Consider the following 13,213-nt stretch of genomic DNA (forward strand, 5'->3'; position numbering starts at 1 on the left):
TTAACATTCTTCTTGATGAAGGATTCTATGTAATCTGAAGGCTTGGTCGCTGCTAATGAAACCATTTGGATTTTTTTAATGGTCTGCTGAACAGCCCAGCAGAGTGCAATTTTAGTATGAACGTGAGGTATTGACTTCCCAGTAAACACGCAGAGTTCAGTCAGCACATGACTGCAGCCTCTACACCAGGGGTAGTCAAACTGCGGTCCTCCAGATGTCCATGCATTCGCTGGCAGGGGCTTCTGGGAATTGTAGTCCATGGACATCTGGAGGGCCGCAGTTTGACTAACCCTGCTCTACACTGACTGGAAGCAACCCCTTCTTGATTCAGCACGGTTTGATACTTAGTCAACTGGAAGGCAACAAAAAATTGAGTCCAATAGCACTTTTAAGACCAACAAAGATTTATTCAAGGTGCATGCACACTTCCTCAGACAAAATGGAACAATCATGGGGAGTACAGATATATAGAAAAGGTGAATCAGTTAACTGTGTCATAGCATCCAAGTTATGCCATATTACTGGTCTCTTTTAATTATTTCTTTTCACAACTGGGAAAGTCTGCCATAAGGTACTAATCTTGGCATTCTTATTTCTCCAATGTTTTTGTCCACTACAACTTAACTCAATAGGGCTGTTTTCGCAAAGAATTATCTTATGGCATAATCTGGATACTAATTTGCCACTGATTTACCTCTCAAGGTGACCAGACTGTGTCCCACTTTTGGAGGGACACCTACAGGTACCTGGCAAACTGTACTTATGTTGAAATTAAAAAATATATATTCTATGAAAATTTTTGTTGCTCCATATAGACCAAATTTTTAATCAAGACCCCCCCCCCCCCAGTCAACGGTGTCCCGCTTTACCAATGTTAAAATCTGGTCACTTTATATATATATATCTCCTCTCATAATTCTTGTCCCATTTATTTGAGGGTGTGCGTGCACATGAAAGCTCACGCCTTCTTTGTTGGTATAAATCTTTGTTGGTCTTAAAAGGGGCCATTGGGACTCAATTCGTTGTGCAACTTCAGACCAACACGGCTACCCGCTAACTGGAAGGCGAGGCCACAACAAGCGCGCGCCTCTCCCCTGCCTGTAAACGCGACGCTGCGAGGGAAGGGGGCTGCCCCCCCCTGGGCGTCCGCCTCCTAGCGCCTGCGCGCTCCCCTCCGCGGCCGCCTCCTCTAATCCCCGGGAAGAGAGGAGGAGCGAGCCGGTGCCCGAGTCATGGCCCAGCTGGGGCGACACTGGGGAGCCGGCCCGGGCCGCCCTGAGGCCCCCCTCCCGGGGCTTGGGGGGCTGCTGCTGGTGGCGATGGCCGGGCTGGCCCCCCGGGCCGCTCGGGCGGATTCTGCCGCGCTGGCCACGCGGCCCGTGGCCCTGGAAGAGGAGATCGTGTCCGAGAAGGCGGCCGAGGCGAGCCACCGGCAAGACAGCGCCAACCTGCTTATTTTCATCCTCCTGCTCACCCTCACCATCCTCACCATCTGGCTCTTCAAGCACCGCCGGGCGCGCTTCCTCCACGAGACTGGCCTGGCCATGATCTATGGTGAGTGGGGGGACCCGCGCGCTGCGCCCTTCCGCACCTGCAGCCCCAGGCCACCGCTGTCCCTTCCCCTCCATCCAGGCGGGAGGTCTAGGACAGGGGTAGTCAAACTGCGGCCCTCCAGATGTCCATGGACTACAATTCCCATGAGCCCCTGCCAGCGAATGCTGGCAGGGGCTCATGGGAATTGTAGTCCATGGACATCTGGAGGGCCGCAGTTTGACTACCCCTGATCTAGGACCTGCCCGCCACTCCATCCCAGACCCTGAGCTGTAGAGACAATCAATCCCCCCCCCCCCCCATGCACCACTTTTCCAGGTTTGCCTTCCCTGGACTCACTTATATTTTGGTCCATCCTCCTTGCTGCCTGTGAGCCTGTTTAAGTGGGCTGTTGCCGATGTCAGCTTTGGCGGAGAATGAGTGCCTGCAGTCGAAAGCTCACGCCTTGAACCAATCTTTGTTGGTCTTAAGGGTGTTATGGGACTCGTATTTGTTTTAATGCTGCTTCAGACCCACACAACTACCCAAATGAATTTAGCTTGAAATGCGTTTATCTTTAAAGCGTTTGGCTGGTTCTAAATGCTGGGAGGGGGGAGGGGGGAAACCAGATTACAGCTATTGCCTGGTATGTGGGCTCCTTAGATGAGGCATCTGGCAGGCCACTGCTTGCAAATAGACCTTTGGTCTAATCCAGCAGAGCTGTTTTTATGCTCTCGCCCATTCGTTCATTGAAAACACTCACCCAACAAATGAGCTTCTTTGTATGTATTTGGTGCTTGCTTGTGATATCCCCGAATTCATGGATCTGTCTCAGTCAGTTGTACTTGACTGTATGCAAAGGTGCAGTAGAATACTGAAATCAGGTATGCTAGCCTCTAGCTGGGACCAGGGGATCCTCTGGAATTACAGTTCATATCCAGACTACAGAGATCAGTTTCCCTGGAGAAAATCAATGCTGTGTGTGTGTAACTCTATGGCAGGAGTAGTCAACCTGTGGTCCTCCAGATGTCCATGACGTCCATGGATGTCCATGGACCTCTGCATGGACAATTGCTGGCAGGGGCTCATGGGAATTGTAGTCCATGGACATCTGGAGGACCACAGGTTGACTACCCCTGTTCTAGGGTATTGTACCCCACTGAGGTCCTTGTCCTCCCCGGGCTCCATTCCCAAATCTCCAGGGGTTTCCCAGCCTGACTTTGGCAACCCTGCCCCCCCCATCCCTCATTGGTGGCCAGGGGCTAGCTGGCAACCCTGACTGAAATCCAGAGGACACATTTCAAATGTTTGAAAGCGAGGGAGGACAGCAACTGTATTTTGCCATTGCAGAGACACTGCAGAATTCTCTTCATATCCTCAGTTTTTGAATAAACAAGCCACATGCAGGGACTGGTCTCCAGTTGGCGAGAAACTAATGAGCCACATCCACCCAATGCTGAGTCCTCAAATGACAGTCTTTCTCCCTCCCCCAATGGAGAGCTAGAAATTGTGTTTAGATTCTGATTCAGGTTTATTTAATTATTAGAATCAAAGCCCATTTATAAAAATGGGCAGAGCACGGGTGGCCCGTGGAGGCTGCTCCCCACTCTCAGAGAGGGGTGGGCAAACCGTGCTGGATGGTGGGCAGAGGCGTGGGTAGGGCAGGGGGGTAGCGCAGGCGGAGGGGGGGCGGCGCGGGCGGAGGGGGACCACAATGACAACAATTAGGCATGTGCGGAACTCCGCGTATGCCTGGTGTATCGTCGCAGCTAGGGCTGGGGGGTGGGGCGGCTGTGGGCGATGGCAACACTTTTTGACACTTGATCGCATGGTTGAGGTCAGGCACCCTTCCTTGAGGCCCAGGATCACTAGTCGGTGGAACCTCTGCATCAGTTTGTCAAGAGGGTACATGAAGATATTAAATAAGAATGGAGAGAGGGCTGCTTCACAATTGAGTTTGCAGAGGTTCAATTGTCTCTCTTCGATGGCTACCCTCTTCCGTGTTCAGCTATTGGAGGGCTGTTCCTTGTTAGTGACGTGGTGGGCTAGGAGCTCATGGTCGACTAGGTCAAATGCTGCTGCAAGGTTGAGTAATATGAGCAGTGCTGACCTGCCTTAGTCCAGCTGGCGTGATAATCCTTCAGGGTGATGAGCAATGTTTCCACCTCATGGCCAGGCCAGAAATTGGACTGGGATGCATCTAGCTTGGTGTAGTGGTTAGGAGTGCGGACTTCTAATCTGGGGAGCTGGGTATGATTCCGCGCTCCTCCACATGCAACCAGCTGGGTGACCTTGAGCTCGCCACAGCACTGATAAAGCTGTTCTGACCAAGCAGTAATATCAGGGCTCTCTCAACCTAACCTACCTCACAGGGTGTCTGTTGTGGGGAGAAGAAAGAGAAGGCAACTGTAAGCTGCTTTGAGGCTCCTTTGCCTGGCAAAAAGTGGCATATAAGAACCAACTCTTCTGCTGCTTCTACTTCTTCTGCTTCATCCAGGAATGCTGATATTTGGTCTATGGCAGCCCTTGATACCATTTTCCCCAGAAACGCTAGATGAGGGGTCAGTGGTTGGCAGGTTCCTGAAGAGCCAGAGATAGCTTCTTCAGCAACAGACGCACCACTGCCTCTTTTAGCCCCTTTGGGAATTCTCCTGTTGAGGGTGAGGTTGATTATTTCCTGGACGAGGTTCCTATCCTCTTGTCAGCCATTTTGAGTAGCCACGAGGGGCAGGGGTCCAGTGGGCATGTGGTAAATCTAGCATCCACTTCAGTCAGTGTGAGCCATCTGAAGTCATTCAGTGTTCCAGTTTGTTGTTGGAAGTATCTACTTGTGTGGTGCTATCAGAATCCCACCATAGGACTTTGATTGAAAATCAAGTCCTTCCCAGTGCTTGTGTGTTACCTGGGGCTGTTTTATCCAGCAGGATCAGTGCTTACATGTGTAGCACATTTAAGCCCATTGCTGTGTAAGGCTAGTGAAATGACTGGAAATTTAGAACAATTGTCACAGTATCTTGCTTTTGGTCCTTGCGTCATTAATGGGTAAAACCAAAAATACTGTTGGGATATTTAGTATGTAATTTCTTTTGAGAGGAAGCTGACTGTTCAATGGAAATACACTAAAAGCCAGAAGACATTCAACAGAGCAGTCTTATGCAAACTTACGTCAGCCTAAATCCATTAAAATAATTTAGTTTGGACTGGAATAACTCAGTATAGTCTTGCACTGCTAATATTTTAGGCTGTTTGGTCTCAGAGATTAAAGTAATCAGGCTAAATATATCTAAATTTTATTATAAAGGTATACACTGAACTTATTTATGAACAAGCAAACGCAAAATCTGGGTTATGGAGAATTGTCTATTATATCATTCTATATGTATACTCTTGGAATATTTTTGGATCAGGTGTTCATCAAACACCTGTGTTTCCACTAAGAATTGTTGAAAGATACCCACTGCATCTTCCTTCCCACCAGTCCTGTTACTGGAGCATATATCTGCAAATTAAGATTTGGGTTGGGGTTTCTGTTTAAATTACCCAGTCTTACATGATGTTTATTGGCAATGTCTGTCTGTCTTTCACAGAACTGATGTAGATGGCTAGCTATATTAGTTTACTGCAAATAATAATCTTGCATCACGTCAAAGACAATACAAGTGCAATGTTATGCAGAGTTACTCCAGTCTAGGCCCACTGAAACCAGTAGGTGTAGACTGGTGTATAGGATCAAACTGTAAATTTGTCTTTAAGTTGAAGACACAGGCATGTGAAGGTACTTTAGATCAGGGGTAGTCAACCTGTGGTCCTCCAGATGTCCATGGACTACAATTCCCATGAGCGTTTGCTGGCAGGGGCTCGTGGGAATTGTAGTCCCTGAACATCTGGAAGACCACAGGTTGACTACCCCTGCTTTAGATGAAATCAGACCACCTAATCCAATAGAATCTGAGTGGCAGCGGCTTTCCAGACACCCAGACAGACAGACATTTCCCAACTGGAGAGCGTGAGGGATTGAATCTAGAGTCATCTTCATGCAAACCATGTGCTCTGCTGCTGAGTCATAGCCCCCTTCTCATAAGGAGGCACAAGACGTCTTGTTGTTTCATTGAAGAATTGTTTTGGCAACATTGGAATGATACAGCTAGAAAGTTAAGCTTTGCAAACCATCTGTCTGTCTACCTGTCATCTATCTATCCGTTTGATTCTTATACTGCCCTCCCATATGGCTCAGGGCGGTTCACATAAAACATTGCAGGGGTAATACATAGAACAATCTAAACATACAAGTCGTAATAACATAACAATAATAATCCAACAATGGCTTTAAATAGAATGATTACAGCGGGCTTGATTACTAGTAAACATAATAATGTCTGAACTTGTGCTCACAGGCATATGTTGGTAGAAATCACACATTTCTTTAAAGTATCATAGCTGTCAGTTATCAAGATAAACTGGTAACATTCCATGATTTTCTGTACAGGTGTCCTCGTGGGTGTTGTCCTTCGTTATGGTATCCACGTTCCCAGTGATGTCAACAATGACACCTTAAAGTGCCAAGTACAAACAAGCCCTGCCACACTGCTGCTCAACATCAGTGGAAAGTACTACGAATACACCCTCAAGGGGGAAATCAGCCCCCATGAGTTGAATAATGTTCAGGATAATGAGATGCTCAGAAAGGTAAGCTGTTTGGCCATCCTCTACTGATGAAACAATCTTCTGGAAAGTTTGATTAATTTGGCCGTTCTGAAGTTGTTCCTAGTGCACCCTGCAAAAACAAACAAGAATGTATGTTCCCATTTTACTCTTTTACTGTTTTTTTCCATTAGGGCCAAAGCAGACACATGCGACTCCCAGCATTTCCCCCTTTTCCATATATAGCTGGCATAAATGGTCTTCAATTGGATTGGGATTGTGGCACGAGGCTGTGGGTGTTGTGTCTGTGTACATTGCCCCCCTCTTGGGCGGGAGGGGGGCAGGGGGGAGGCCTTCTAGTGCCCATTGTATCACCACATACAATGGGCTTTACATCTAGTCTAGTATGACATAATTTGGATACTATGACGCAGTTTACTACTTTGCTAATTTACTTCTGCCTTATATCTGTACTCTTATGATCCTTGTTCCATTTAGTCTGAGGAAGAGTGCTTGCACTCGAAAGCTCACGCCTTGAATAAATCTTTGTTGGTCTTAAAGGTGCTTTTGGACTCAAATTTTGTAATTGAACCCAAAGGACTGATTTGCTTTTCTAGCAAAGAATTATCATACTTCATGTTTGGGCTCATGATGCTGTTTACTGATTTGTTACTAATTTACTTTCTCCTTATATCTGTACTGTTAGAATCCCTGTTTCATTGTCTGAAGAAGTGTGCAATCACATGAAAGCTCATACCTTGAATAAATCTTCGTTGTTATTAAATGTCCAATTGGACTCACATTTTATTGTTTCTGCTGTTTTCTCCGCTGCTCAATGTTTAGCCTAAAGCAGGGGTAGTCAACCTGTGGTCCTCCAGATGTCCATAATTCTAGCTAGAATGTACATCAAAGAAGGTTCCTACTTGTGTTCACACAATTCTCCTCACCACCAGCTTCAATTCAATTACGCCTGAAATTTCTGAGCAAGTCAAGCTGATACATATTTAAATTAAGGAAAGCCTTTTCTTGTAGAGTTAACCAGTATGCCATGGTTATGAAGTTGGGTGCCCGTGCCTTGAAACTATGTTGTGTTTGCTGAAATGGAATATATTGTAGTGTTTTTGTTTTAAAATGCACTTACTGAGCAACGATAGTCATGGTAGGAAAATAGTCGTCTCACTCGGATTTTTTTTAAATTAATAGGTGACATTTGACCCAGAGGTATTTTTCAACATCTTACTTCCTCCAATAATATTTTACGCAGGATACAGCTTGAAAAGGGTATGTACTGGTTTGTCTTTTTAACATTTAAACCTTTCCATTATTAAAATAAATTGTCTATTAATGCTGGAGAAGAGCCTAATGCTGGGAGCGATCGAGGGCAAAAGAAGAAGGGGACGACAGAGAATGAGGTGGCTGGATGGAATCACTGAAGCAGTCGGTGTGAGCTTAAATGGACTCCGGGGAATGGTAGAGGACAGGAAGGCCTGGAGGATCATTGTCCATGGGGTCGCGATGGGTCGGACACGACTTTGCACCTAACAACAACAACAACATTAATGCTAGTGCAATCCAAATGGGTTCTGGAATTGTATATAAAACTTTGAAAGGACAGGATGAAAAGGGAAGGGCCAGATCTGATTTTTTTTTTAAGTTTTGAAGAGGCATCTGTTCTTGGAACCTGTTGCTGACTACATACAGCTAATAAAATATTTTGTTATAACTTAGCATTTTTTATATTTATTATTAACCAAGACCTATTTGTATAACAAAATCCTCTCATAAAACTCTGCTGTTAACACTTGCTCAATGCTTGTAATGGGACTGCAAAACACATCCCTTCCAAATGAAAAGGTTTGGGGAATACTATCTGAAGACAGAGGAATGGAGTAAAATCCCTTGACAGCTTCTCAAGGAATTATACCTTCACTCGGGGCAAAATTGGTTAGTATCACTGCTCGTTAGAGCAATGAACCTTTTAAAGATTATATCACATTTTCTCTCCCTTAAAAAAGAATTCACTATGACTATTGATACTAGAAAGTATCATCAAGTCATAGCTTTTTTGGGCTTGACACATCCAATCTAGATCTTACGATTCCTGTTCCATTGTCGGAGGACGGGTGCATGCACACAAAACCTCACGTATTAAATAAATTTTTGTTGGTCTTAAAGGTGCCGTCAGTCTCAAATTTTGTTCTGCATACAATCTAGAACTTTGTATCTGAAGAACTGTGCATGCGCACGAAAGCTTATTCCTCAAATAAAACTTCGTTGGCCTTAGAGATGCCTCTGGACTTAAACTTCATTCTGCCACTCTAGAACAGTAGTTCAAAGTGTATTTGTATAACCAAAGGCTCATTTTCCTTTTTTCTAGAGGCATTTCTTCCGGAACCTGGGCTCTATCTTAGCATATGCCTTTCTAGGAACAGCAATCTCCTGTTTTGTGATAGGGTGAGTATGTTTCATGCCCCAGTAGGATTTATACATTGGAATGTGAGCAGGTGAATATGTCAGAATGACACCGCCCATTCTGAATGCAGCAGCGGCAACCAACCTGGGGGCCTCCCAGAATGGGCCAGGCAACCCTAAATGGGGTCCCGACCCACAGGTTGAGAACCACTGCCCTAGATGATGTTAGTTGAACCATACAATTAGATTAGAACAATTTCCCACTGCTTATTTTATATCATATCCATAACAAGATACACATTTTTTTTCTGTGGCCATAGCAACTTGTAAAGTATAGTATTTCTGTGTTTATGGGGAGGGGGTAGTCATATATCAAGCTCATAAGATTACAGCTTCCCTCTATCATAAATTGATTTAAAGATAGATGTTGGCACAGCTGCAAGGAGTGTTCCTTTAATCATGCAAATTCAGTTATTCATAGTTTGGCTGGGCTGTAATCAGTATGGAATAAGAGTTCCCAAATTGCTAAGTAACTGGAAGAAGGAAAAGCACCTTTATACAAAGGAACTTCATGGCGAATAGAAAAGTCATAGGTTTCCAGAAAGCCGCTTCAGTATAGGCAGTGTGATTAATTGACCAAATGTTCTTACATCTGTATCAAAGACTGTAACTGGCTGATGGATTTCTGTTTCTCAAAAAACTTCAGAAAGTATGGAATGTAAACAATTATTCACGATAGAATTATCTTCTTTAAATCTCTGCTTTCTTCCTGAATCCATCTAGATCCATCATGTATGGCTGTGTTGCTTTGATGAAAGTGACAGGACAGCTTGGAGGAGATTTCTACTTTACTGATTGTCTCTTGTTTGGCGCCATTGCTTCAGCTACTGATCCAGGTATGTTGCAGATTGGGGCTGGGATCCAAAGAACCATCAAGCTGTTCTGTATGTTTGGGCCCAGAAAGGTTCTGGATTAGTACATCAAACTACCTTTTGAAATTGATGGGAGTTTGAGAAGCCAGTTGCATTATAGCCTAGAAGTTCTGGCACTGAAAGAAGAAGAAGAAGAAAAGTCAGGAATGGTGCCATGCACATACAAGCCATCGGATCCTACTTTGTACCTCTTTGCCATTCAATACAAAAGTGGAAGAGGGGTTACTCAGAACCTGTGAATGCTTTCAGCCATTGGTCATTGTCTTCTTTTAAATAGGACAAGAAAGTTAGAAGACCTCTGTTGGATCAGACCAGTATATCTAGTCCCATAGCCCAGGGGTAGTCAACCTGTGGTCCTCCAGATGTTCATGGACTACAATTACCACGAGCCCCTGCCAGCAAATGCTGAATTGTAGGCCATGAACATCTGGAGGACCACAGGTTAACTACCCCTGCCATAGCCCATTTTACTCTAGAGGGCCAACAAAATGTTATAGACGCTGAGTCTCCTGGCACTGGCATTCAGAGGTTTACTGCAATGTCCAGGTTTCATAAAGCTGTGTTATACCAAGTTAAGGCCTTTGATCCGTATAGCTCACTAATACTGAAGTGAGGAGGAGAAGAAGGGGGCCCCCATGAAATTGGAGGAGGAGGAGGAAGCGGTGGGTGTTCTCTGCCCTATGAAGCATCCCACTGCAGAATTCTACCTTTCCGTTCATTGGCTTTGTGTGTGTGTTTTTTCTCTCCATCAGTGACCGTGCTTGCCATATTCCATGAGCTTCAAGTTGACGTTGAGTTGTATGCCCTCCTTTTTGGTGAAAGTGTACTCAACGATGCAGTTGCAATTGTGCTGTCTTCGTAAGTTGCATGGTTTATTAAAATTATCACCCTATGTTAATTGGCCCGTTGACCCGATGGAAAACCTGCACGCCAGTGACAGGTAGACCTGGGGACATTTCGTACTAGCGAGAAATCCATACAATAGGGAGAATTTACCTGAGCAGAAGTCTGATTGTAGGCCGGGGGTAATTGCTGTGTGGGACCCTGGATTTTAAAAGCACAGCAAGCTTTGCTTAATCCAGGTTGACATTTCAGGCTTTTGCACTCTAAAATAACAGGCTGGCATGCCTAAGGGAACTGGTGGTTTGGAAAGGCAGTCAACATCCTTTGCATATATGTGGTTATGTCTTTCTTGTCTTATGACCACTAGTATTACCTGCACTGATCCTCTCCAATTTGAATAAGTGGACATTACAATACATTGGCATCAGTTTTTGGAAAATGGTGAAAAGGGTATCTGCCTTCCAGTTGCTGCAATGCATGCTGCTGATTCTGGAGCAGTTTCCTTGTTGGGCCTTGAGTACACCTGGAATGCCAGATTGTTCCGGCTGACTCAGTTGGGCAGGGTTGTACAGCAATTTAAGCAGGGTTACATCCCTCTAATTCCATTTGACTCAGTGGACTTAGAAGGGCCTTACCCTGTTTAGGACTGTACTGTTAGTGTGTGCAGTACATAGATGGAATAATGTTCCCGAAGTCCGGATGGGGTTGGCCAGCCAGGTGATACTTACCCTAATTTGCATCCCTTTGGATTGTTTCCATTAACCTGTGACTGAATGTCAGAACTTTGCTTGGGGGCTTTCCTATTACTAAAAACTGACACTGATACTTTAACATTCCTTATGGTGTGCTGATAATAAACTTTTATATGTGTGCCCCTCTTTCAGGTCAATTGTCGCCTATCAACCAGCAGGTGACAACAGCCACACTTTTGATGTCACAGCAATGTTCAAGTCTATTGGGATTTTCCTAGGCATATTCAGTGGCTCATTTGCGATGGGGGCTGCCACTGGAGTTGTCACTGCTTTGATATCCTTTACATTAAAATGAATCTTACCTGGTTTTAAATGGTTTCATATATCTTTGTAATCTTTAAACCATTTATCTTTTACATACTAAAAGATGACAGATTTGGGGGGTGGAGGAGGAGGAGAGGCGTTCCTAGCTGTATATTTGACAAAAAGTGCTCCGTAGTGTCCAGAAGGGTGTTGAGAACCATAGACTGAATCTGTCCTGAAGTTGTGTAAGTTTACTGTAAACTGCATGATACATAGTTGGTTCCAGTTGGAAGGGCACTGTCACAAAGTCAGTATGGAACAATGGCTCAAGTCTTGCACTTGGGCTGTGAAAAATCTGTGTTCAGTTCTTGCTCATCCATTAAACTCGCTGGGTGACCTTGGCAGCAAGCTAGCCCTATCTCACACTGTCAGCTTAAGGGTTTTATTTATTTACATTTATCCTGTGTTTCAGTCAGCAGTCAGCTCCCAAAGCACTCAGTCATACCGATTATGGCTGAAGTTCAGTATAAAATATTCTGCATCAACTGAGCTGGATTCAGGCACAATGGAAATGTGGGGTGTTCTGGCTGTTGCCTCCCTTCTTTTGATGGCAGTTGGAAGGAAGGTAATTCTCAGCTAGAACTGGATCCAGGTCCAGTGGAGGGGCAGTTGGTTGTGTTCTGCTCTCCCTCTGAGGGTCTCATTGATAGAAGCCTGAAGAAGAAGAGTTGGTACTTATATGCCGCTTTTCTCTATCTGAAGGAGTCTCAAAGCGGCTTCCAATCACCTTCCTTTCCCTCTCCCCATAACAGACACCCTGTGAGGGAGGTGAGGCTGAGAGAGCCCTGATATTACTGCTCAGTCAGAACAGCTCTACCCAAAGGAGTCTCAAAGCGGCTTCCAGTCACCTTCCCTTTCCGCTCCTCACAACAAACACCCTGTGAGGGAGGTGAGGCTGAGAGTGCCCTGATATTACTGCTCGGTCAGGACAGCTTTATCAGTGCTGTGGCGAGCCCAAGGTCACCCAGCTGGCTGCATGTGGTGGAGCGCAGAATCAAACCTGGATCGTCAGATTAGAAGTCCGCACTCCTAACCATTACACCACACTGGAATTTGGGATAGTAAAATTGCGTCGCTTGAGAATTAAGAAAACCCCACATTTTCTTTGCTTTACTGTATGGGAAGAATTGCTCTCCTTTTAGGGATAGAGTGTACCAAAAAGGTTCTTAATAAGCAAGATGAGAAATTGCTCTTTTCCCTTACTGAATATTGTCAATGGAGTCTGTGTATCACTTCCTTAACCTCCTTTTGCCACGTCACTAAGTTCACTAAACTCCGTGAGTTCCAGCTGTTGGAAACTGGCTTGTTTTTCCTGATGTCTTGGAGCACCTTTCTTTTAGCTGAAGCTTGTGGCTTTACAGGTAAGATTTAATGTATCTGTGCCAGTCTTTGACAGCAGGTAGGGATATGGAAGCAGGACGGGAGGGATATGAAGTTACTGAGTGTGTTTGCTGTAGACCAGCAGCTTGTGGCCAAATAAGCTGGTTTGAATCAATCTGAGACTTTCCGTCCCCATCCTCATTGCCTCTAGTTCTCATTGCCCCCTTCAGGATTGCTAGATCAGAATGCTACAGTGACTCAAGTTCTAATTAGCCCCATTCCTTGCTGGCCATGAATGCTGTACAGCATTGATGCTGTAATTTGGCCTGCCTAACAGGACCTGCAATGCAATCCCAAGCAGGGTTATACCCTCCTGAGTCACTGGGCTTAGAAGGAACTTGTGCCACTAGGGGGTAACTGGTGGAAGGAGGAGAGGTGCTACGTAGCACTGGGTGAGCAGCAGACTGCAAATGTAGTAAG

The 13,213-nt window shown here is 45.2% G+C and overlaps 1 protein-coding gene across 1 annotated transcript in view; it reads left to right on the plus strand.

Annotated features, from left to right (window-relative positions):
* The first annotated feature begins 1,170 nt into the window (after positions 1–1,170).
* Positions 1,171–13,213, plus strand: part of SLC9A6 (solute carrier family 9 member A6) — a 28,732-nt gene continuing 16,689 nt past the window's right edge. The window contains exons 1-8 of the mRNA XM_077307241.1: positions 1,171–1,554; positions 6,017–6,216; positions 7,375–7,452; positions 8,549–8,625; positions 9,367–9,479; positions 10,268–10,373; positions 11,243–11,384; positions 12,669–12,774. Coding sequence (XP_077163356.1) covers positions 1,233–1,554; positions 6,017–6,216; positions 7,375–7,452; positions 8,549–8,625; positions 9,367–9,479; positions 10,268–10,373; positions 11,243–11,384; positions 12,669–12,774 — 1,144 coding nt within the window. The 5' untranslated portion in view covers positions 1,171–1,232. The remainder of the gene's footprint in view (positions 1,555–6,016; positions 6,217–7,374; positions 7,453–8,548; positions 8,626–9,366; positions 9,480–10,267; positions 10,374–11,242; positions 11,385–12,668; positions 12,775–13,213) is intronic.

The sequence above is a fragment of the Paroedura picta genome, chromosome 13, assembly GCF_049243985.1.
Source record: "Paroedura picta isolate Pp20150507F chromosome 13, Ppicta_v3.0, whole genome shotgun sequence".
Lineage (NCBI taxonomy): Eukaryota > Metazoa > Chordata > Lepidosauria > Squamata > Gekkonidae > Paroedura > Paroedura picta.